General features: G+C 39.2%; 1 protein-coding gene across 2 annotated transcripts; it reads right to left on the bottom strand.

The window, feature by feature from the left end:
- Positions 1-1,308: 1,308 nt before the first annotated feature.
- Positions 1,309-26,415, bottom strand: Klkb1 (kallikrein B1). Of its 2 annotated transcripts, XM_035453250.1 has the most exons (14): positions 26,358-26,415; positions 21,437-21,599; positions 19,480-19,586; positions 15,796-15,955; positions 15,282-15,391; positions 10,054-10,213; positions 9,218-9,327; positions 8,570-8,732; positions 8,369-8,481; positions 8,043-8,211; positions 5,631-5,806; positions 4,477-4,572; positions 2,408-2,547; positions 1,309-1,847 (listed from the first exon to the last, which is right to left on the bottom strand). In XM_035453250.1, exons 1-14 carry the CDS (start codon positions 26,413-26,415, stop codon positions 1,671-1,673), a joined length of 1,902 nt encoding a protein of 633 aa, XP_035309141.1. In that variant the 3' UTR covers positions 1,309-1,670. The 2 variants fall into 2 exon arrangements, with proteins under 2 accessions (XP_035309141.1, XP_035309142.1); XM_035453251.1 differs by lacking the exons at positions 2,408-2,547; positions 26,358-26,415 and having other exon boundaries at positions 1,705-1,847; positions 21,437-21,586.
- Positions 26,416-26,771: the final 356 nt, after the last annotated feature.

Here is a 26,771-nt window from a genome sequence, read left to right as displayed (position 1 = left end):
ACTGTTTATTGTATATAAAAGTAAAAGTTGAAGCCATGTGCTTTAAAATGAAATTATTTCACAAGAATCCAGCCAGATTTTGCAAAAGCTGTTTGCTCCTGGGATAATTCCTACCTCTCTACTTCCCATCGCAAATTCTGTGGGTAACCAATTAGCTCTTCCATGTTTAATCCTCTGAATTACTCAACATGCCTTTGAATTTGTAAGGAAAAGTTTAATCTTCTACAGAAAATTTCACTTTTCTATTTGTCTATTTAACTTGCACAATAGTTTGTAAATGGCCAATTCCATGTAAATATTAACCAGCTTAACTAAATGGAGTTAGGCACATACAGTCCTCTCTCAGAACCACTGGCAAGCTGGGAATTTGTGTTGCATGAGAATTAATGTCATCCACTATAGGACTGCCTATTATTTTAAACTCAGTTGCAAGTCTGGATTTTATATAGTACTATATATCCAATGACACTTCATGAATTGCTATTACAGAATGCAGTACCAACTGAACTCCCAGTATTCCCATCAGATTCCCTGCCTTGTGCAAATACTGTGTGATCAGCCTATTTCAGGAGCTGCACACAAGAAAAACACAGCATTGCAGGTCTTACATAGCCTGTAGCATGAATAATAAAAACCCAGAGACAGATATTGGGGTTAGAGATGAAGCAGCCAGCCACTAGAGAGTTCTCACCTCTACCAATGTTCAGACCTTAGGGGCAATCCACCAAACCTCAGATTGCACTGCTCTCCACCAAACCTCAGAATGCCCTGAGCTCTGTCTCCTCCCACCTTATATTTCTCTCTAGTGCTGGGATTTAAGGCCTGGAATCCCTAGTGCTGAGATCACTAGTGTGAGCCATTTCTCTTTTAGCCTCCATCAATTGTGTGTAGCTCAGGGTGGCCTTGAACTAACAGGGATCTATCTGCCTCTGTCTCCCTAATGTAGGGATTAAAGGTGTGCCACCACTGCCTGGCCACCATTCTATGGCTAGCCAGTGTAGCTAGCTTTGTACTATGATCTTCAGGCAAGCTTTATTTGTTAGATTATAAGGAAAATACCACCACATAGCCAAGACCATTGGCAATAGCCATGAAGGTGGTTTAGATGAAAAAGAGCCTTGTCCTCTCAGGTTCAAGGAGGCCATCCTTTTATTGTAAAGAAAAGGTCTCCTCCTTCTGCTAGACAGAACCAGATTTCTCAGTGCTTTGAGCCAAATGGAACAACAGCATCAGGTTCTAATGAGCAAATGAGTGAGTTGGACAGAAGGGAACTCTGGGATCCACTGAAGTCCAGAGTCAGAAGTTAGATGAGAATGGTCCCAGGTACTGTACTAGGTCTGGAGTCTTGTTTCAACTGCTTCAGATCAACCATTTCACTACCTAATAAAACCCTTTGACCATTTTATTTCCAAACAAGCATGGTGCTCTTTGGATAGTTCCCATTGGGGATCCTGTTTCTCAAGGCAGAAAACACACTTTGTCAAGACACTGTCTTCAGCAACTGTGTCTACACTGTGCTTTTAATCCTATGACAAGGATGTGAGGTAGACACCATCATCTACATTTTGCAGAAGAGACTTCTGGGCTCCATATTTGGCTTGAGAGCAGGTGGTAAAACTGATGCTATCTGTGCTCTTCCTTACTGCCCAGCCTCCTCATGCTGGAGACATCTACTGAGTGTTTTCACCACTGCTCTGTGTCTTCTCCAATATCCAGTCCATGTATTCAGCAACTTTGGTGTAGACTCCTGGTTGGTCCCTGCGGGCACAGCCTTCACCCCAACTGGTGATGCCCACCAACTGCCATATTCCATTGTGTTTACAAACTAAGGGGCCACCGGAATCTCCCTGGGTCAGAGGGGTAGAAAATACAAAGATGGGGAGTTATAACAGTGATAATTTAAATAAGGAGACCCTTGTTTAAAGACAGGTGCCACTAACATTTTCAGTCACGCTTAGCACACCAAATGTGCAGCCTCTCAATTTCCTTGCACCTCATTAGTCATGAACAAAGTAAGTGTATGGTTACAAGACCGATTTATTCCTCATCCCATTTTCAGATGAATGCAACAATTTTAGCATCGTTACCCAAAGTTCAAATAAACCTACTTGTATTTTAGCATAAGCATGGCACATGAAATTGTCCTTAAATAAGGCATGTAGCTGTACTGATTGTGACATGTCTCTCATAGTCAACACAGATTCTGAGGTACCTATTATAAGTAATGTATGGTATGCATTATTATGTTTAATTTGTTGAAAGTTATTTATAAAGTCTTCAGATCATTTTAACTCTGAGTTTCAAAACCAAAACCAGTGAAATGTAATGTTAGAAGTTTGCTTTTGAATAAACTGTCTCCAGTGAACCATCATGTGTTTTTTTTTTTCTCTGCAGTCTAATACATTACCTTACAAGCATCTGTCCCGCCTTCTTTGTAGCCAGCACAGATCATATGCTTGGTTATAACGTAGTCTCTGTATTTTTTCTGGCATTCTTCATTTGGTACCAAAGGAATAGTTGCCTTTTGTAGAATATTTTGGATTTTACCTGTAAAGCAAATAGACCTTTAAAGGGAGAAAATACAATAAGTGGGAAAATAAAATTAGAATTTCAAAGGAAGTCAAAATGGTCTACTTTCCACTGGGGTCATATTTCGTTCAAAATCTGTCAGTAAAATGTCAAAGAGGTAGAATTATACATGGAAACAATGAGAGGGAAAGGGAGAGAGAAAGGGAAAAAATGGGGTGGGAGGAGAGAGCAGAGGAAGAGAGGGAGAGGGACAGAGAGAGGGGGAGTGATCTGTGTAGGCTTCCTTCTAATGAGGCATTTCAGCAGCCCTATCGCCCAAGCTACCATAGAGTTGGTTTCTATGATCTCTGCCATCCCCCTGCTGTAATACCCTAAGTTAACCTGTTAGCCCCACCTGCCCAAGCATCAGGTGATTTCCTGGGATGCTGGCAGTTGTAGTTCTTGAAAAATAACAACAAAGCCTCATGGGACAGTAGGATGGCCAAATGGGTTTGTCTTTATCAGCCCAACAACACACATGTCTTGAAGCCACTCAGCTGGAAAATTCCAGGAGTGGTCTTAACCAAAGTCCATCCTGGTCAGTATTTAATATTTAAGTCAAACTTGCTTCAAATTCGGCTCAAAATGGTGGAACTGGTTTTTCTCTAGCCAATTTCAGGATTAACACTGTCTCAACAGGTGGTCCTCAGAAAGAAGTTCTTTCCTTCATTCATACTTTTAATATAAATGTCTGGGTGCTCTTGCCTTTCACATTTTACAAATTTAAATTATAATAAATATATATAATTTATAAAAATAAATCACAAACATTTGACAGCAGAGAAGTATTGTGTTCTTTACATAAAGTTCTATAACAAATGATATATTTATAGATAATTTCTTTCCATGTCAATATTTCCTATATATATATATATATGTATATGTACATATATATGTGTATGTGTATATGGTATCCATATATATGTAGCCAGGTCAACATAGTAAAAAATGTGAACTAATTGAATGCAAGACTGACTAGTTCAGGAAATATGGAGAAGACACAGCCAATCATCTGTTTTTGTAAACATGACACAAATATGTCTGATAGTGTTTATCTGGCACTTGCTCTAGAAAGGAAGCATGCTTATTTCTAGTAAAGAAGTTCAAGTCTCAACACACAAGAGCTCTTGACCTCAGATCCACACAAACAATTCATTCATCCATGATCTCAGGAAAGAGAAAAACCCACCTCTATTTGGCTACATTCCAAGTAAAGCTGAACATCCCCTTCAGTCTTAAATGCAGACAACAAATGCAGGAATATGAGACTATTAGCAGCATTGTTGCACAAATGTCATAGAAACTTTGAATTCCATTGTAGTTATGACAGAAATGAAAATATCATTTATGCCCATCACTATTTCAATGTTATGGTAAATACTAAAACAACTTGGTATGTGGGTACATTAATAAAGATATATGCTTATCACTATGTCAAATTCTGTTAATGCATACCAGTAATTGTACTGCCATCTAGTTGTCTTTCATAACAAATCTATGTATTTTACATTAGCATTTAGCAGTATAATTAGAGAAAAAGTTAGATTTACCATATTTCATGAATGCATTAAAACAAATATTAAGAACTGTCCTTAAAGAGTGATGTTGGCACCTGGGCTATTGATACAAAAATAGAGCATGGTAAACAGGGACACTATGAGTATGGAGGACCAGATGGGATGCACTGGACCTGATAGGACCATAGGGCTACAGTTTGTTATGAAGTGTCACGAACATAATCTCTATTATGAGCAAGATGCTTAAAGCATGAGCTCATCAGGTTTAAACAAGAATATGTTCTTGGGAATCAGAGGACCAAAATTTTGGAATAAACATAAAGATGATGAGGAAGGATGGTTGAGGAGCTGTGTACTTGAACATTTAGGACAGGAACATTTCAGGCTGTACCTTTTTCCTTTGTGTAGCCCCATCCAGTCACCCAGCAGTTGGTATAAATTGTATTTGTGTCATCTTTGGAAGGCAGGCATATTGGTTTTTGGAATTCTGAAATTTCATGGATAGATTTGGATTAATTAAAACCGTATACATTGGCTTTAAAGATTAATCTTTATCTTTTCCCTTATTCATTTTCTACAAACAACACAGCAAGAATGAGTCTCCTGGGACCAATTGGGATGGAGAGTGGGAAAGGACACGACAGGGTGAAGGGAAGTGAATGCAATCAAAATGTCCCTATATGAAATATAATGAAACTCATTACTGAAACTACAAAGTTAAAGAATGGCCCTCCAGCTTTCTGATGACTTCTAAACCCTATGATCCAAGGAAATTTTCACATTTTTGCATGGTTTTCTGGCATGAAACTTGCTCAGAGGAGGGGAACTCCTCCACTAAAATTTATCGATAAACATATATCTACTTTCTTGTGTTTTGTTTGATGTGTACTGTAATGTAATTCAGAGTCAGACTAAAAATAGCCACACTGTTACAGTGACTTAACTGAATACCTTACTTAATTATTACAAAAAAGCAAGGAGGAGACCAGCATACCTACAGTGGATATTAGAGGTAGAGGGAGGGAAGGTGAGCTGTGCGGGTTACAGAGTTGTTAACAGACACTCGAAGTTAAGGTGTTGATAGGCATTTAGTTTTGTTGGAGTGGTTGGTGTGCCTCTAGAGTCAGTTACATGCTCCCTCCCCATTGTCTACCCAGTGTATTTTTGGTAATTAACATCTAGCCCCCCTTGCTTTTGCACAGTTCTACATTCCTAAGCCCAAGCAACGGTAATTCTCCCAATCCTTTCGAAAGATGCCCAATGTCCCCAGATGGCAAAAACCTTTCCTATACCTACTGTTTTCTTACCATACAAGAAGTTCTATACCACTTTGAGAAAGCCATTAAGATTTCTTGTCCCTTAAGTAGCAGTGATTGCATAGCAGGTCACAGGTCTTCACCTCCCAGGCAGCCTCTTCTCTCCCTCAACCCCACCAACCAGAACACAAAGACAATCTCTGCAGATCTGTTCTCTCACTCAAACGGAAGTGGGAATTGACACCGATAAAATTCGGTTGCACAGTTCTTCCTTAAGTGTGCTGCCTACCGGTATAATTCAAGGGCATCTGAAGCTTTATTAGGGCAATGTCATAGTTGCTTTCTGAGACTTTGTATTTCTGATGAATAATAAGTTCTTTTATTCTTGAGGCAGGCGTTTCTTTTGTAATCTCTGAGAGATTAAGAATCCCGCCATAGATACGCCACACATCCGGGTAGGGAATCCTAGGAGAGAGACATGAAAACCGAAGTAACATTGGCATTGTTCCTTATTCATTTTTCTTAGCACGTTTTCTTGTGGGGGGAGAAGATGAAAGAAAATATTCCACATGACCTAGTTCCTCCTTCTGTCAATTTAGCATCATCTAGTATTGGATCTCTGAAGATTTCGTTTGCAATTAAACTTCTTAAACTTTTATTTAAGACTCCATTTTGACCAGAAAGGAAGGTGTGTGTGTGTTTGTGTAAGAGAGAGAGAGAGAGAGAGAGAGAGAGAGAGAGAGAGAGAGAGAGAGAGAGAGAGACAGAGAGAGAGACAGACAGACAGACAGACAGAGAGAGAGACTATATGAGGCAGGTACATATATTAAACATTTACTGATATTTACTTCAAAACAATTCCTTGGCATACATATAGTATTACCATTTATTAATAATGAAAGCAAATTCACATATTAATACTGAAAGAGAACATCTTCAATGATTTTAAGAGTTCCTTAGTATTTTGTAAATTTTGTAATTGACAATGCAGATGTAGGTTTAAGACCATTAAGAATTTTTGGAAATTCTATCCAATGCCTAAGCCAAAGTTCATTCCATGAGTCTTGTATAAAACTCAAACAATTAGTTTAAGCCACAATGTTTAAAGCACCATATAATCAAAAGCCCAAAGCACACTATGACAAGAAATACTTATAAGTTTTCATTCTTTGTAATTAAATTGTTATGTTGCTGTGAGAGCAGAAAGCCCTGTACACACAGTACGCACACTGTGATTTCCAATATCATATAATCTTCACTGTGAGTTGTGTTTAGGGTACCATCTGTTGGTACTGTATGGCATGACAACATGCATAGTGCAAAATAAACGTGTTATGGTTTAGGAAGAAAGGCTGCAGTGTAGTCATGTGACACAGTGTGGGATAGGACTGCCCAAAGGCCTTGGATTTATGTTTTTTATTTGAATTAATTTTGTTCAGTTCAGTGTACATTTAGGGACCTTTTACTGTTGCTATGATGTTTGAGACCCCCACATTTAGTTGTACTGAGTCCATATAGGGTTATAGTTCACAGTACAAGAAGCTGTGGTTGAGAATACTCAGCCATGTACAATTTCTTTTGTAATTACTTCAGGTTTATTACAAGTAAAAATATGAGACTGCTTTTGTCCCTTTTCCAGCAGCTCTGGGAAAATCAAGTTCAGTTTACCAACCCTGAAAGTAATTGCTTTCATTAAATCAGCTCTATCAAGTAGCCATATTTATTAAAATAAGCCCTAGTAGGAGACTGAATTAAAGACACTTTGTTGCTTAAAATCTGCCTACCATCTTTTGAATCTTAAATTAGCCATGTAAAAGATATACAAACTAAATTTAAAATTATAATTTTTTTAAAGCAAAGACTTGGAAACTTCTATCACCATCAAAACAAATATGTCAGAGCCAAGGAGATTCCTTGGTGGGCAAATGGCTTGCTTCTCAAGCATGGGGTCCCAAGTTCAGATCCCAGCACACAACTAGAGTCTATCATGTGCCAGGGGACAGAGACAGGCAGATCCCTGGAACTTGCTGTCTAACCAGTCTAGTCAAAAGGGTTCAAAGAGAAACCCTGTCTCAACAAATAAGATGGACAGCCATACTAGGCTTTTTCTTTTAGACTACCAACCAGCTCCCAAATAATTACACAGAGATGTATTATTACTTTTGAATGCTTAGTCTAGCTTAGGGACATTTCTGACTAGCTCTTATAACTTAACCTGTTTCTCTTCATCTACGTTTTGCTTAAGGGCTTATTGCCTTTCTTATTTCTGTATATCTGACTTTCACTGCTTCTCTATGTCTGTCTGTCTGACATAGTCACTCATTCTCTCCCCCTTCTTCTGTCATTCTTCTCTTAAGCCTAGACTTCTCCTATTTATTCTCTCTGCACTCCAGCTCTGCCTATCTTTTTCCTGTCTAGCTATTGGCTGTTCAGCATTTTAGTAAATCAACCAGGTGCCTTAGTCAGGCAAAGTGAAAGAAATGAAACACATCTTTTCATAATTAAAGAAATGTAGCATAAACAAATGTAACACATCTTCACCCAATTAAAATAATATTCCACAGCAGACAGTAATATAGGAAAGATACCTGATGTTTACCTCCACATGTGTGTGCACATGTAAAGATGTACACATGCACACACATGCACACATACACACAAACACACACACACACACACACACAATGGGTCTAAAACTTACCCATCAAAGCAATGGGCAGCTGTCACAATCCATTCGTGTCCAATGATGGTCCCTCCACACAGGTGATTTTGAGATACCAGCTTCACTTGCAGGCTGACCTGCCATGGCCACTCCCCTAAAGAGGAGTTCGTTCCTCCCACAATTCGTGCGTTTGTTTTTGTTGTGCAGACTAAAAAGTGTTGAGATGTGTGGTCAGAAGTAGATACAAAACAGCATCCCCTCCATCCAAGGAAACAATATAAATGGTCCCATCATGTAAAGACCAAGCCAAAAATCACCACAACCCAGACTTCTATATGGTTCCTTAACAAATCAGCTATACTTACTAGAGCTGCCCACAGCTTTACACAATCTCAAAGAATAACCAGAACTCCTATGTGCACTGTAGGTGATCCTAGTTGGAGAGCCATCCACAGATAACCTTAAGGAACATTTACACCTAGACAAAGTAAACAGAATAAAATCAGACCTGCAAAGAAAACTATAAAATGACTACCTTGGAGATTATCAAAGAAATGGCTCCCTACCCCTCCACCTTGCAGTCTTGTGGAAGTAATGAATAAGTAAAGAACTGACAGCGAATTGTCTTTGTGCAAGTCTCTTGGCAAATCTCTGCTCCTTGCACGAAGGTCATATTCAGTTCTTCTCCTCCAAAGTCAACTCCAGAGTAAATTTTGAAATGGCAGGGTTCTGCACCATGTACAAACATCCAACGATATATAATGAGACAGGAAATAAGTCACAGTAACAAAGTTTCTAGTGTCTTGAGAATAGTTTCACCAACTCTTACAAGATCCCAGGATCTCTTGCACCTTGTGGCAATTAGTATTTGTCAGCTTGACACAAAATAGTCGCAAGAAAAGAGGGAACATTAACTGAAGAATTGTCTCCCTCATGTGTGTGGGATATTTTCTAGATTAAATTGATGCATGAGGGCCCAGTCTACTGGGGGCAGTGCTACCTCTGGGCAGGTGGTCCTGGTTTGTATTAAAAATAAAAAAGGTAGCTGAGCACATCATAGGAGAAAGCCAAAAAGCAGCAATTTTCCATGGTCTCTGTTTCCACAACACAAACTCCCTTCTTCCCCAACTTGCTTTTGGTCATCATATTTATCACAGCAACCAAGAGGCAAACTAGGACACATATCATGTACCATCACTGTCGAGTCACATTACCAGGGCGAGCTTTTCTGCAGGTGAAGAGACTGTATCCAGATATAGCATTTTCTTGAGGAACAGAGGGACTTGGAGTACCACTTTTAGATGTCTTAAGAAAGCAAACATTCCTATTAAAAATAAGTGAAAAAGAGAAAGAAGACAGCCTTGGAGGCATTAGACAGATACAAATGCAGCTCCCATTTCTTTTTACTAAACTGCAACTCTGAAAATTGTATCCTGAGAAAATCTCTTCAGGCGGTCAGATGGCAAGACTCCAAAATACCACAGGGATTAAATGTAAATGGAGTCACTTTTCCCTCTGGCAAAAAACTAGTAGGTACAGATAACCTGAAAAGAGGAGACAGGGCAAAATTCCACCTTCTAATTAAAAAAGGAAAATAAAAAGGCACCAGAGAACAGATTGTTTGGATTTAAGCTGCCCGAGGTATTATACTCACCCACATCCTTCTGCAGGCCTCATGTTGTACATAAAGGAAATGGGAAGTTGTCTAAAGGTGAAGAGAGCAGACTAGACCCTAGATCAGGATAAGCAGGGCTCTCATTTCTCATGAGATTAAAGGGTAGACTGAATGAACAATCCAAAACCTTAATGCCAGTAAGAAAGCTGTCTGATCCCTTTGGCTTGCTGCTGTTGTTTGACTCAGTGGTATGTTTGTTTTATGGAAGGGAAGGTATGCAGATGAATCTGCTAATCTCTGCAGTAACCTGCACCTGGCAGGAAAGCACCCATACACATCACAGGCTCCAGTGCTATCAGGGAAACCAGCAAGGCACCTTCGAGCTTCCCCTGGGAACTGAAAGAGCTAGAAGCAAGCACACCCGCTCACACTCACCTCTGGGATTCTATCTTCCATTCATTCGTATAGAATGTGAAGAAAAGGCAGGTGGGGTGGAAGGTGCAGATGGTGCGACACACAAAAACGTCAGGGGTGATGACCTGGCCCACATCTAGGTCTGCAAAGGCAAAGTGCTGGAACATATCCATAGGGCAGCCTGTGATTTCACAGATGAAGAGCATTCCTCAGTGACACAATGCCAAAACTGCTTGTGTTAGCATAGTAACTAAGGTAATGACAACTGAGTATTTGCAGCACTAAGCATTCTGAGTTTAAAATTGCCTGTTGAGAGACTGAGGCAGCTTGCACAGGGCCTGCATGGGTCAGGTCTGCAAGTTTCCAGTTTACTGTTTTATATGGCATTCCTGAGTGTGACCTGTGGCTCTCTCCGTTTTTGTGCCTTCTCTTGGGCTCTTTTCCTATTGTTTATTTGCTTTGTTCAATTCTGAAGTGTTAATTCTTGTTTTCTTATTTTATTTCGCTATTATCCCTTAGAAGTCTGTTTGTTTTCTAATGACAGAAAGGGAGTGGATCTGGATAGAAGGGTAGGCAAAAAGCAACTGGGAGGACTAAAGGGAGGGAAAACCATGACTAGGATATATTATGTGAGGGAAAAAAATCTATTTTCAAAATAAATTGCCTATGAAATTATCTGCAAATCTGTAGTTTGTTCTTTGGAGAAAACAAAACTTGTTCTCACTCTAGAAACAAACCCCTCCCCTGGAGAAGTAGGATTAGCCAATGGATGCTTTCAGCACTTCCATCATTTCCAATCCAAGATGCTTAGGTGACTCATGTCCCTTGTACTACCTTGGTCCCATCTAAGACTTCAGAACATGCTGTTTTATGTTTCATCTCTGAGTATTATGAGAAGTATTTTAATAAGATTAACACAAATTCTGAGGAGCTAATGACAACGCCATTTGATAGTAGTAGAACAGGGAAGCTTCATTTCATCCCCCTTACAGATTTTTTCTCATCTATTTTTATTTGTGCTGTTTACATGTTTTACTCAATTTGATAGCATGTAAGAATCAATCTGATTCCATACTAGTAGTATGGAAACTTAGGTATGAAGACACTGCTACTGGAAGAGAATGTAGGTATCCATGCCAACCCACAACTGCATCCTCCCAAGATATCCCTGGCAGGTCATTCTACAACTTTTCTGAGACATTTTTAGTTGAAAAGGAACTTGCCACCTCATGACAAAGTCAATTTCTTTTCTGGACCACTGGAGATATTAGGGATTTTTAAAACATATTTTCTACAAAGTCCTATCTATTTAAACCAACCCTATGGAATCATGTGCTAACCCATTCCCTAAAGACAGCCTTTCAAGACTGAAGAACAGACTTTAACAAAAGCTAAGGTAGTCAACTTGATTCCTTTTCAAGTTGAATATATCTAACATCTTCCTTTACTCATTTCTGAATTTTACATTTTTTCTAGGTGTTCTGTCATCATAGAGACCCTCTTTGGCTGTAATCCAAATTTTTATTGCTCCACACAAAATTCAGAATCAGAACCAGGCAAGATGGGCATCTCATATTCTAAAGAGTATTTTCATTCTAAAGGTAGCTTGGTAACTACATGTACTGGATAGTTATCTGTCAATTTGACACAAGTTGGAGTCATCAGAGAGGAGGGAGCTTCACTTGAGTAAACACCTCCATGAGAGCAGACTGCAGGCAAGCCTGTAGGGCATTTTCTTTATTAGTGATTGATGGAGAAGGCCTAGCCCATTGTGGGTGGTGCCATCCCTGGGCTGGTGGTCCAGGGTTCTGTAACAAAGCAGGCTGAGCAAACCACAAGGAGCAAGTCAGTAAGCAGCACCTCTCCATGGTCTCTGCATCAGCTCTTCTCTATGGGTTCCTCCCCTCTTTGAGTTCCTGTTCTTACTTCCCTTAGTGATGCACTGTTACCTGGACATGTAAGCTGAAATAAACCCTTTCTTCCCCCCAAGTTGCTATGGTCATGGTGTTTATCATAGCAATAATAACCCTAACTAGGACACTACGTTTATTAAAAGTGTTACAGAATGTTAGTGAGGGTGGGAGCATAAAAATGCACAGAACCCATCTTTTCTATAATTATGATGAATACCGCCAAATGAACCACAACACCATTTTCAGATCTCTGGAATTTAGATAAAAGGACACACAATCTAGAGGGAGAAAAATGGCCACACTGGGTGGGGTTTAACTTGACTTATATTCCTGCCCCCTCCCCTGCTCTATAGAGACCCAGAAAACCAACTGTCAGAATGATTGGAGACCCTCAAAAGCCACAGTCCCCCATTACCAAAACAAAGGCTATTACTGGATTTGTCTGGAAGCTGCCTGGAAAATCCCTGTCACAGGGCTTGAGTATATTTAACCTCACCCCTGTTTTGCCTAGTGTCAGGAGCCCTCTTCTTGAACCCATGTGTCTAAAGAAAAGGGAAGAAGGAAAGAGTGAAGGAGAAAAGCAGAAATGGAGAGAGGGAGGAAAGGAGGACAGAAGGAGAGAAGGGGGAAGAAGGAGGGAAAGGAAGAAAAGTGGGAGGAGGAAGAAGAATGGCAGAGGGAGGAGGAGGGAGAAACAAGGAGTCCTGGTGATTCGGTAACATGAAGACATCTGCCTGTGTGGTGGAAATGACTGTCAGGGAAGATACCAAGCCATTAGTATGGAAAGATTCTCTTAGTTAGAATTGCAAATAGTATTGACTCACTAATGGGGGAGGTGTGGTTATCTCCAAAGCTCTCAAAATCCATGCAGGAAACTGCTGAAAACTAGTCTTTAAATACAGTTCATTTTGAGTTGTGTGAGGTAAGAGGCTAGCCGTTTCAAAGAAGGGAGGATATAGGTAGGACATTTGTGTGACTCTAAGTGGTAGGTCTAAGTGGTTGGTCTGCTAAGTGACCATAGCATATGGTTTTACCCATATGCTGTTTTTTCCTTCCTAAAGTTAAAGGCATTGTGGATAAAATTGAGAAAAGGGTGTGGTAATGACTAATAAATTTAATTTAGGCCTTTAGGTCCGGAGACAGCCTTCCTGCGGCTTTGGTTGGCATGCAAGGGATGTGAAGAGCCCTGCCTCTTAAAAATCACAGGCATTTTCTGAGATATCCAGGATTTTTATCACTCTGTGAAGGACACTTAATCAGACTGAAGAAATGTGAGAACTCATAGCACTCAAGAAAGCAAGTACAGGGCAGTCTGAGACTGGGCATGCGGGATACTCTCTGAGGCTGTGGACAGCACTTTGAGGCAGAACAAAAGAATATTGTCACGTCTTCCCTGAGCATAAAAATACTTGCAGCAGTGTGCTGTTAAGACTGGAGGGTGGTTTGCCCTCAGCAAAAATCTCCTGGTGTAGCTTGTTGTCCGATGGGGCAGTGCTGGGTGATATGGCCTGGGGGAAGTCATGAAGGCATAGCCCACATGAACGGACCTTTCTTGTATGAGTGAGTTCCTGCTCTCTCTGAACTATATCAGTTCCCACAAGGGCAGGTTGTTCTAAACCAAGGCTTCCTCTTGTGTTCCTTGTCTTCCACACATATTCATTCTTTCTGCCTTTTTCTACCATGCTGTAATGCAGTATAAAGTCCTGTGGTGGCGAGTGTTATATTCAGAGGATAAATTTCCTGTGCTAGCCTTGTAAAACCAGAATTGTTTTTAACTTTCACAAGCCATGCTGAAGTTACTCCTACCTGAATGTACCCTGTCAGCTTGCCTGAGATGGACCACTTCCTGGAATGGTTGGGCTATTCTAAAAAAAAATAAATAAATAAAAGAGCTGATTGTTACAAAATATTTCACTGTCTCAGCTAGTCCTACAAGGTCATAAGATTGAACAAGCTAACTGCTACGCTCTGGTTTTGCATGAAACGCTTGCTTGGAAGGCTGAGGCACCTGCTGGTTATCTGTTACAAAATGGAGCTTTGCCCACACCCAGACAGGATATTAGTTAATTTGGTTTCCCTTATTTATAATTCTGTGGGTTTTGTCTTTATAATCCTTTGTCTAACAATAGCTGGGCCTTACCTAGAGAACTCTCTCTGGTTTGATCCTGGCCAGTCTTTTTAATAAAAAGTCTCTATTTTACTAAAACCAAAACTTGAGTGAGACTGGTAGTGAATCTCTGAATGACCCCAGACTCACAACAGCCCTTGCTAGATATGACTACTACGCCTTCTTTAGCTTCCTGGGCTGCAGAATCATGAGCTAGAAGAGGCTTGGCATTTGGGTATGGCTGCAGACAAGCAGTCTAAGATAAGCATGATATACAGAACAGAACACATTTGAGTAAAGGGCCCCATCTCCTGTAGAAAAGCTTTCAAAAACTAGAAAAGTGGGAATTAAAACTAAATAATTAACAAATTTGAGCCAACTGAATGGGACAGTATAGAGAGAATATGTTGAGAAAAAAAATACAAATAGGAAGAGAGATAGGTTGTTTTGGCTTCTCCATTTTTCATAGAGAGGTCATATCCCAGAGCTCAGAACCAATACAGTGCGTGGCATAGAGCCAACATTCAGTATTGGCACTCTTTACTATAAGTGGTATGGTTTCAGTAAATCTCACCACTGGCACCTTGATGAGCTAAATATGATGGTGCTTGTCTGGATAATTCAACTGAAGCTACATCTGTGTCTGGAATGATAGGCCTTTGTTGATTCATGGTAATATGTCTTTCTCACCAGATATGGACACCAACGACACGGTTTTCTCTATAGTGTCACTGTACTTTCCTAATGCTGTTGTTGTAGGAATGTACAATAAAACTAGAGATTTATGCAATATAAACATATTATCTTTTAGTACTAGAGATCAGAAGGCCAAAGTAAGTCTGACTGGGTGACAGTCCAAAGGTTGGCTTGGCTCTGTTCCTCTGGAAGAGCATGTAGGGAGATCTGTTCCATGCCCCTTTCCTTTGACAGGTCATGGCATCCATTTGCTTTAGGATTCTTTCACCTTTAAAGGCAGCAATGTAACCCTTTCAAGTCTTTTTACCTCTGACTTGGACCCCTCTGTTTCCCTCTTTATCACATTCAGACTCTTGAGACTGGATAGAGCACATTCTGGTAATCCAGAGAATTCTTATTTCCAAGATGTATTTCCCATATAATTAATTGCATCTACACAAACCCTTTGGCCAAATGCATCATATCCCTGAGAGTGGGCTCATGTATATTTCTGGGCATTCTCATTTAGCACATCACAATCACGGTGGAATTACCAATCTCTGAAAGGGCACAGGGCTTCAGCGAGAATCCAGATACCAAGTTATCCATTGTCTTTATACTGGTGGGTGTTCCACTTGAGCTATGCTTCAGCAGGCAGTTGTTCCTGAATGTCAACAAAAGATGTTGTTATGTTTCTTAAGGTGCATAAAATTGTGTGGGTAACAATTGCTATTGAAATGATAACCACAGCAGTGCATGGTTGGGCCATTATTAATCAGTAGATACTCTTCCCTTCAGCATAGGGCAGTTTAGGGTATGAATGGGGTGGCAGATATCATTGTCTGACACTACACCTTCATTCCATGCACAGCCTATGGGTACCTTTGAAGTTTAGTATCTTTTGGGGAAAGGTGCCATGCCATTGAAATTAAGTCTGTAAATAAGGAAAATGCTCAGGACTGAACTCCCTTTGCACTTTCATTGGAGGAAAAACAGACTTTTTTTTTCATGAAGGATGCTGTTGAATCCTGGAGTGTTCTCGTGGGGAAACCATTCAGCCTCACTCACCGGTACTCAGGGCTGTGAAATGCATTTGTAGCATACGTGAAAAATTGGCAGTGGATATTGTTTGTGCACAATTTCTGGCATTCTTCAATACTGTTACTCTTAGATATGTTGAAGTTGGATCCTCTCATATCAAGTCCTTCGTATATGTCTTGGTGGCATGCTGAAATGAAACACATAGACACATTCAGCCAAATTTCTTTCTAGACAGACCAAACTGCTCTTCGGTGGGAGCCATTTTGAAGGTCAGTATCCCCTATTTGGTGACTTCCCTGATAAGTGCAGGTTTTAAAATTTTTATTGGGTATCTAAATTATCAAACCCTGCTGGGTGTTAGCACACCCCAGTGTGTTTATCTGACCCCTGTTGTACCAGCATTAAAAGCAGGTTATTTTGCTTCCTAACCTGCAAGGTGCATACTACAACAGTTTCACATTGAAGTTACCAGTGGCACTGATAAACAAACAAGGCAGTAATAACAGTCCAGCTAGTATGTGCCAGAGATTAAAAGTATTTGACGAATTGGTGTACCTTTGATTTCTTGGAGGGGGGCGGGGAGAGGGGGACAAAAAACTACAACAAAACCCATGATCTGTGTCTATTTCTCTTCTTCACCTACTTGGATCTGATTGTGATTTGTGACTGCAGGTCTCACTGCTGACATCTGTGGTAAATCTTTTACAGACTATGGAAATTTATTTATATGCATGATGAAACCATTTTCCTTCTTGCTTTAAAATTTCCTTAAATTCTACCACTACCACTGTTATCACCACTACCACCACACCCTCTAGCCCCTTCTCGACTTGTAAATCTGGCTGATTTGGAACTCCCATGGCAACCAGAGGAAGCCCTGAGCCAACATGTAAGGAGCACTTGAAGTCTATTGACATGGACACAGCCATGTGAAGGACCAATGCCTCAGACCCATGGGAAATTGGCAAAGCCTTCCCTGGGTCTAAGCCCTGGTGTTCAGGAACAACTGACTAGTGTGTACAAAGACTAGCAACTTACCATCTTCTTCCAGGACGTTTACAGCCCAAGAGGACAGACTGCCTGCCTTTGGGGATCTCACTCTGAGTCTACTTAGCCCCTCTCCTTAGCTGTACATAATGAGCACTCTGGAGTTCACAACACATGGCACTCCCTTTCTACATGTTGGTTGGTGTGTCTGTCTGTCCTTATTGCCTTGATGCCCCTAGTCAGTTTTCTAGGACTCAAGCCATGCTGGATGTGGCAAACTCCAGTTTTAGACCAGGATAACTTTGAGCTTGAAACTGTATTTGCCTCTGCTTCTGCGGTACTGGGATTATTGCTACGTGCTAGCACACCGGTTTTTAAATTTTCTTTAGTCCATTTAAGCATCCCTTCCACTGAAGTTTTGAAGGGACTTTAGCCAGCCCAACCCATCCTTTCAACTTTATCTCATGTCAAAAGTATAGTTAATTCTTTTAATAGAAAGTAAGCCAGTTAGGCTCTTGTAGGTTTTGTTTTTAAGACAACTTAATTAGATTAGCAGTGTGCATTTGTGTGTGTGTGTGTGTGTGTGTGTGTGTGTGTGTGTGTGTGTGTTTGAGTGTATTAGCACAAACATGTTCTATTGTACATAACAAAGTTTCATAAAATTATACATGGAGGATATATATATATATATATATATATTATATATATATATATATGATTTAATAGAGAAGTATTATGTTAGGGTGTCACTCCCAGAAGTCCATACAGACTAAGAGTCTGTAAATCATAGAATGAGGTTCCTTTAAATTTGCTGCAGATGAGAAAGGAAATGGGCTAAGGATTGGGATGAAGTAGTCACAAATAAAAACATTTTCTTAATGATTATCTATAAATTTTAATTCTTCCTCTCAATAATTTTTAGTAAAATTGCTTTCTGAGAGTACTTTTTTGTTTTGTTTTGAGACAGGGTTTCTCTGTGTAGATTTGGAGGCTGTCCTGGCACTCGCTCTGCAGATCAGGCTGGTCTCGAACTCACAGAACTCCACCTGCCTCTGCCTCCCGAGTGCTGGGATTAAAGGCGTGCGCCACCAATGCCCGGCCTGAGAGCATTTTTTAAACTTTTTTATGAGAAAGGGTCTCTCCGTGTAAAGCCTTGGCCATCCTGGAACTCACTCTGTAGAACAGGCTAGCCTGAAATTCACAGAGACCCGCCTGCCTCTGTCTCCTGAGTGTGGGATTAAAGGTGTGTGACTCCACTGACTGGCCTGAGACCACTTTGTAACTTGATAGCATTTGAGAGAAAGTTAGAAAGGAACTTCAGAGCCAAACTCAGTGAGGAAGATTAAGCTTGGGGAAAAAAATGACAACTAAGCAACCATGAAAAAGGCACAATGTTTTTATTTCTTTAAATTGTGTTGTCAGTCACTATCATAATACATAAAATTTAATCAAATAATGTACATTATAGTATTATATGGGTTTGATCCTTTAAGATGGGAAAAGTATTTTGCTTCAGGTTAACTGTAGCCATTACACTGGTAAAGTAGTATTTATAGCTAAGCCATTGTTACCCTTTACTAATTACCTAAAATTCAAATTGCAGACTCAGACTGTATGTTATTGGGATAAAATGAGACCATTGGAAATTTGAACCTACAGAATGAGCTATGAGAGACCAAACAGTATAATCCAGAAGGGTTCTCAAGATTCTGCCAAGACCCCACCTCACTCTTACTAGCACTTTTGCTTTCTTATCAGTCCCTGCCATGTTAGAGAAATGTCTTCCTTGTATTAACCCTTTAAGATGGTATAGGAACCGTTTCCTAGGTCAGCAGTTGCAAAGGGTGTCAGAAATAAAGCTCTCTAACATTTTTCAGGTTCACAGTCCTTAGCATGATTGACAGAACTCAGTCCTTCAGTCTGGGCCAAATGGCAAATAATAAGATTTCATAAAGCACCCATTTTCATAGCCCTTTTGGGTGTCGAATGATCCTTTCACAGGGGTAGTCAAAGACTGTCAGAAAACACAGATTCATCACCATTCATAACAGTAGCCAAATTACAGTTATAAAGTAGCAGCAAAATTAACTTTTGGGTGGGTGTCACCACGATGTGTGGAACTGTATTAAAGGATTTCAGCATTAGGATGTTGAGAACCACTGTCTTAAGCCTTTATCTATGGCCTAGTGGTGGCCAGAAAGTCCTATGTTGTGCCTTACGGCTCTGTGCCTGGTAGAATGTGTTCCAACAACTCTGGCCATTACCATATAGTACATCTCCTTCACTGTAAGAATCTAAAATGTCTCTAGACATTGTCAAATATTCTTTGAGCTGGAAAGGGCAGCATCAAGTCTGGTAGGAGCCACAAATCGCCACGAAGTGAACTTGAGGAATAGGTGTCCCCAAGTTGTATCTGAAAAGTCTTTTTCTGGAAACAGGGATGTCTGTTGTTTGGAGTGAGCATTCATTTTTCTCCCAATCTTACATTGTGTGTGAGTACCATTGATAACAGAGGCTCAGTAAGGCTGTGCGTTATAACTGATAAAGACAAGAACATTACCAAGATATATGTAACCCCTTCTTATGACCAAGATTCTGCTCCAGCTCCATTATCTTTCTTAGTGTTCTCTTCTAAACTTCCATGACAGTACAGACTTTGTGCAAAAGCTACTCTGAGATTGAGTATTATTAACTTAAATTTTGTGGGAAAAATCCACACCTTACCACTTATTTGATGGCCACACTGCTTTAAAGAATGACCAGAAATGGCACCTGTCCGATGCAATCTTGGCAAGGTTCCTGTAATGCTGTCTTTCAAGAAGCAACCAAACCTGTTTTTTAAAAAAAAGATTTATTTTTTAAAAGGGGGCTAGGGACTGTAATGACAAACACACATTAATCATCGCCCAGCATTTTCTGTGTGTTGATAAATAAATCCTGGGGTCAGGAAACTGATAGTATTTCCTTGATACTTGCTGAAAAAGACATTCTTAAGATAATTCCACTGTATCTACAGCACTGGTTTCTCTTCATGTTCATGATTTAAGTGCAGAGAGCCAACCATATTCAAGAGTTGATGATTGTGGCTGCATTTTGAGCTTCCATAGATCCTCTTTCCAAAAGAAAATTGTTTTTGTTTTATGTGGTACCAAGGAAGAAACCCTGGGCTTCCAGCATGCTAATCAAGTGTTCCACCATTTGCCAATTTCATCCTTCCTATCCCCCTCCTGCTTTTATTTATTGTGAAGCAAGATATTGTTAATGTATGCAAGCTGACCTTAAGTTTATTATTCTCTTGTCTGAATCTTATACATTTTCTAAAGTGAAGATTATTTTTATAAGTGTTTTTAATTGACTTTAAAATTTGAATCACCCATGATTTGGGTCTCTATGTGATATCCATTTGTTTATTGATTCCTGACATTTCTCTATAATGGGGGAATTTTTCTATCTTCCATATAAACTTTATGTTATTTTTACTATTTATAATAATCCTAGGACCTAATTTAATTTTTAATACTGTGAATCTCACATACAGTCTGTGTTTTTTATTCAGGTTAGCATGTAAGGGGTTAGTGAATGAGTATCAAATTTCTAATTCTTAAATTCAGATAGAGTGAAAATGAAAGTTATGCATATGGAAACAGAAGCATAAATTTACATTTTGGCAATTGATCAAATAAAAGAAAATTAAGTAAAGTTTCCAACACTAATTCTAATACTTGTACTTGTCAAAATTACCAATTATTAGTAATAATAATACACACACACAATGTACATTCTAAATGTCTAAATGTACAAACTATCTCACTACAGGTACCATTGAGATGTGCCTACTGGGTCTTACATCTACTATCCACAAATTCCTGCTTTATATATTCTCAGCTTTACCTACACACAAGTATAGTAACAAGTCAAACATATGTTTCTTTATACTAGTGCAATTTTCACCATTTACTAGACAAGTAACATGTAAGTAAGTAAGAAATACATATATTTGGTAGTGAAAGAATAAGGTTCACTGTGAGGTTCTATAGCTCCCTTTTAAAATGGCTATAATAACTGGATAGAAGTTCACTGAGTTGTATAGTCTCTGGGTCTAGTTAATCTGGATGTGTGATTGCTTTATTTGCAGCATTTATAGTAATTTAATTAGTATATAATAAATAATGAATGAGACAGAAAATAAATAATGGAATACCACTCAATGATGAAGAAAAATGAGAAAATGGATGGACTTAGAATGTCTAATATTAAGTGGAGTCATATGATCTCAGAAAGAAAAAAAGCCCTCATGTTCTCCCTCATATGAAGAACCTAGCCAATAGCATATTTATATCCATAAATTAATGTACATGTGGAGACCATATGACATGTTGAAAGGTGAACAAGAAAGGCTAAATATTACGGTATGAGGAAGGACCCTTTCTTGTAACATGCTCTGTCTTCAGGCCTTGGCTAGAATATTACTACTTCCTACTACTGTGAACAAGTGCTGGGCTTGTTTAGCATGTCTGTCTCTGTGTTCACTAGTCTAGCAGTCTACTTTGGAAAGAAACAGTCTATGAGCTATTGTTGAAAATGATCTTTGAACTCTCTGAGAAATATGACACCATTTTTGCATACAAATGGAAGCAGTTTGAGAAATGTCTAACCTGATATGATAAAATATCACTCTTACCTTCTATCTGGATCCTTGGTAGAACTTACTGAGAGAAAGCTGAAGAGCAAGCACCTGGGGTGAAATGTGCACATCTTCTGACAGTAGTTGACATCTGGGGTGTATATGGCAGCTATGTCCCCACCTCTGAAGAAGCTATTTTTATACAGTTGATTTAGACATCCTATGATATAACCATTAAAAGCAGAAATGCATCTGTTTGTTATTCTTTTTTATATACTCCAATGACTAGCCAAAAATCTTTGCAGCTACAGCAGTAGAATGAAACATTAAGACAATGATTTAAACAGTACAGCATGTTACTTAAAGTCATCTTATGGGCACTTACACATAATATTTGATTCTTTTTCATTTGCTATAAAATAATTTGTACATAAATGATCCCTTTTAAAATACAAGATGGATTTTTTTCTGCCTGCTGTCGAACATAGTGAGAAAAAGTCTCACCTTAAAAACTGACATACAGCATTTTTCCAAAGCCCTTTCAGGACAAACACACAGAGATTGGAGCAGCAAGCAGAGGGCCTACAAGGGTCTGCACCAGGTCTTCTACATATATAGTATAGCTTTTAGTTTAGTATTTTTTATGAGACTCTTGAGTGTGTGAGCAAGTGGGTATCTAATTCTTGTGCCTTCACTTGGGGCTTTTTGCCTTCTGTTGGTTTGCCTTGTCCAACTTGGATGTGATGATTTTTGTTTAATCTTACTATATTTTATTTTGCTATGCTTGGTTGTTACCTCTTGGAAGCCTGTTGTTTTCTAATGAGAGGCAGAAATGGAGCAGATCTGGAGAAGATGGGAGGTGGGAAGGAACTTGGAGGAGTAGAGGGAAGGGAAACTATAGTCAGGATATATTGTATGAAAAAAAGAATCTACTTTCATTAAAAGGGAAGAAAAGTCTAAGCAAATAGTTTCTAAATAGAAAACAAAAAGTACATTTGTAAGCAAACTTGAAAATAGGCTGAAAGCTATGCTGTTTGTACTGACTCACAACTCTATTATGTGCAGTATTCTGTAGCCCACATATCATTAGAGAATTGTCTCTAATTGATTTAATGTATGAATTTGTAGTTACCTGAGAAGATTCAACTCAAATCTTTTACTAAGTTTTCATCAGTCAGATTTTCATTAATTATGCAGTGCTCCAGTGGCAACCTTATCCATCTCTCTTTGAGTATCTATGTTGCCATTGCTTTTCAAAGAATGGGTATCTAGACAACATGCATTAAATTAATCACTGGAGATTTAACATTTTCAATGTTCTACCTGTGTGGAGATCCTGATGATAAGTCCCATTTGGATGAATCAAACTAGCAGTATTGCTTCTCTTCTTATCAGAGAGGTGTTGCCATGCCTACCTCCTGGGTCAGGTTTATATTTGGAAAGAGCATATTTTTCTGGGTAGATGCTCTTGGGAATACATGTTCCTCAGTGTGCATCCTGGTGTCTCATTTCACAACACACTGAATAGTAGGTTCACTGGTAATGGTAGCTATAAAGAGACTTGTTTTCTTTAATGTGGTTAGCATTTCATAATTATTGAACAGACACTCCTCTGCCACTCCATTGCACACACACATGCAAAAATACAATGTGTGGGCAGTGACAGCCTGGAAGTTCCTATCTTGCAGTTGAGTCTTGGTAAACTAGCATGTGACTCAGCCAATGAAGGAGAGTGACAAGAAATGCTCCAATGGTAGAATTGTTTATCTTCCTCAGTTGGTAATGACAACAATGATAATGATGGTGACGGTGATGACAATGACAGTGTTGTTTGTTCAGAGTCTATGTAACTTAAGTGATCTATAATGATCATGATTTTCAGTTTTCAGGTTGACTTCATGTTCATGGACATTGAGCATGTTATTTAGTCATATTAAAAATTTACATCATCAAAAAAAGAGAAGAAACAATACCATCAATTAGGAAAGAAAAGCATCTTAGCTTTAAAACTGCTGGGTGAGTGGCAGAGAGAAGTCTTAGGAGTTGGTGCTTGCACTCAATCCTAATCACCTGAGTCTAAGCCCCACAGAACCCACAGAGTGAAAAGGCAGAGCCAATTTCTACAAGTTGTCCTCTCAGCTCCACACATGCTCCATGGCACATGTGTGTGTACATACACATGTACGTGCAGACATAGATAGGAGATAAATGGGTGTTCAATCATTTTTATAGTTAAATGTCAGATATGAAAAGATAATTCACCAAAGGAATAAAAGTGACTACAAGCATATGAAAACTGCTAACAGTGCACGAGCCACCTTTCTTGGATAAGTGTAGCTAGCTACCACCCCTCATCATAGAACCCTCTCTTTACAGTAAATGGAGACCACCACAGAAAGGCACAATAGTACACAGTGCTGAGGTCAACATATTGTGAGGAACCAAGCCCCAACGCATATATCTATATCACATACCCTGAATCTATGGCTCGGAAGATATCATGAAAGAGGGCATGGAAAGATTATGATAGCTAGGATGTCAGAAAATCTGCAGTGAAACAAGAATGACTGCATAAACAAGACAAGAACAATGGCAATATCAATGGACATAGTAATGTGGAAGGGGGAAATTTCATGGGGTCCCACTCATAAATAAAGAACTACATGATGGGGGAGGGCCTTCTGTGTATATGTTTGTCTTATTGGTGGTTAAATAAAGTACTTTTGACCAATAGGGAAGCAAGTTAGGCGGGACTAGGAGTCAAGGAGGATTCTGGGAAATGTAGTAAAGAGAAGTCTTGTGATCCAGGCAAGAAGTGACATAGCAGGAAGACTCAGCATATAAATAGGGACAAGCAGGAAGTCGCTCTCCTTCTCTTCCAACAACAGACAACTAATGACTTCTGAGAGTAGGAGAATTAGTGTCTCCTGGAGATGAGCCTACTTATTGATTGTGCAACATACACACATATACACAGAAACAATATATACGAAAACAAAATGAATTCAGCAAGTTGAACTTAATATGCTTCTGTGTACATATATAAACATATATGTAGCAAGAATAATAAAAGAAAAGGAGGCAATCAGCTTAAGAGTGAGAGGAAGATAGGGGAAGCATGCTGGTCTCAAGATGCTTGATAACAGTGAGGCCCAGAAGCTCAAAACAAGTTGGAAATGCATAAAATGCATAAACTGCATATGTTGACCTCAGCACTGTGTACTATTGTGCCTTTCTGTGGTGGTCTCCATTTACTGTAAAGAAAGGGTTCTATAATGAGGGGTGTTAGCTAGCTACACTTTTCCAAGAAAGGTGGCTCGTGCACTGTTAGCAGTTTCATATGCTTGTAGTCACTTTTATTCCTTTGGTGAATTATCTTTTCCTAGAAGTCTAGGAAGACACCTGTTACAAGACTAGCTCTGGTTAAGTCATCAGGTCAGCACTGCCTGCAGCTCCCAGCTCTGGTTTGACTGTGTCACAAGCTGCAGCCTGAGCATCAACAGCAAAAGCAGCATCTCCAGAACCAACATGTGGATATGGTTTCTCAGGAAGAAATCAGGACACAGTTTGCAGGAAGCTGACTGTATGTGAGACTTCAAAAGCAACAGGTGTCTAACAGCACCATCCTAATGTAACAGTTGAGCACTCTCATAGGCTTTCTGGAGAAAACCGAATAGAGAATGCCTTTCAGGAAGATAATCCCATAATGCATGTCCTAAAACCTCCAAAAGTATTTACACTTTCGTATCAAACTATTTTAGTTCCCCAAATTTAATTTACAAGATGATTCAATATGTGCATAGAATGTACACAAAACATACCATAAAGAGGAATGGATAACAAAAATGCTTGTTTGGATTAACACTAGGAATAAATAGCAAAGATAAATTAAAGTTATTCTTAAGTCATTAATAACACTTTAAAACAGATGATTGTCAGATAAATAGAAAGGTAGATAGATAGATACAGAAAAAAATATGAAAGCCTAAAGAAATAATTTAACAATAGTTATTTCTCATATTGGGACTACATAAAACACTTGGTTTTAAGTATTATAAGTGTTTGCATCTCTAATTTTCCTATCCTGATCATAAATTTTAAGTCATTTTCTCTTAGCTGTAATCCATAGCATTTCTTGTATGTCTGATTGGCTTGGACATGGCAAGAGTTGTGACATAGAAGAGCAGGTGGATGGGACAGATGGAAGGAGGTGTAATGATCAGATTGGGACACTTTTCTTAAAGAAATGACTTCTATTTCCAAGGATAAGCCTTCTTCAGAGCTGTTTATCTTTGCCAAATACTTGAAAGTCAAGAAAACAATCCTTGTGATGTGACTATATCATACATCACCCTGGACTCAGAATCCATTCCTCATTGTATGCCAGGAAAAACCTCACTCTGTAATGACTATTGAGAGGGGGTGTTCAGGGCCATTCTTACTCTCTAGAATCTACTGGAACACACAGAGAAAGAAAGAATAATGACACCTAGAGCTGAAAGCTCTCCATCCAGACTACCAAGGGGATAATACACTAGTTAAATCTGAAGCAGGTACCCTCAGTCAGAAACAGCTCCCTGTGCCTTATATTTAAAATATCACACAATAATTAGATAGTTGGACTGGACCCAGTCACTGTACAGTGTCTAGTATTTTTTCTATCTTTCAGATAGAATTTGTTTTTTAAAGGCTAATAATAAAAACAAGGAACTGTCCAGGGTGGGAGGGATTCTGCCAGTGAGTAATCTCTAAACAGAAATGTCTGCTAACAAATGGGCTGAGAGCCTGTCGTCTCTGAGCCCCTTCCCCTGGTCCATGTGTGTTTGGGGCAATGTAGCTAAAGAGACGGTCTTGCCTTGAAATAGCAGCAGCAGCTGCCTCCTTCTCCAAAACTGGGGTTAAAGACTTTCTCCAGAAGTGGTATATTTTGTATAACTTTTCCCCTCTCACTATGTTAACTGCTATAGCTAATACTTACCACAGGAAACCATAGCAAACAAGGAAATGAAATAACCCATGTGATTGAATAAAATCATCCTTTGAAAGAAAGAAAAAAAACATATGTAACTTCCAGGTTTAGATCATATTTACCATGTATTTAACAGACAAATTAATTTAATATTTACTTTGCCTTTTGGTAAATGTTTAAATTGAAAAGCAATCACCAGGAGAATAAAGTTTTTGGGGGAATATTTGTATGTAGAAAATTAAGGGCTGGAGAGATTGCTCAGTGGTTAAGAGCACTGGCTGCTCTTCCAGAGGTCCTGAGTTTAATTCCCAGCAACCACAGCATGGCTCATAACCATCTATAATGGGACATGATGCCCTCTTCTGGTATGCAGGCATACATATAGATGGAGCATTCATACATTAAAAAAATAAAGAAAATTAA

The sequence above is a fragment of the Cricetulus griseus genome, assembly GCF_003668045.3.
Source record: "Cricetulus griseus strain 17A/GY chromosome 1 unlocalized genomic scaffold, alternate assembly CriGri-PICRH-1.0 chr1_1, whole genome shotgun sequence".
NCBI lineage: Eukaryota > Metazoa > Chordata > Mammalia > Rodentia > Cricetidae > Cricetulus > Cricetulus griseus.
This window is presented reverse-complemented; position numbering and strand designations above follow the sequence as displayed.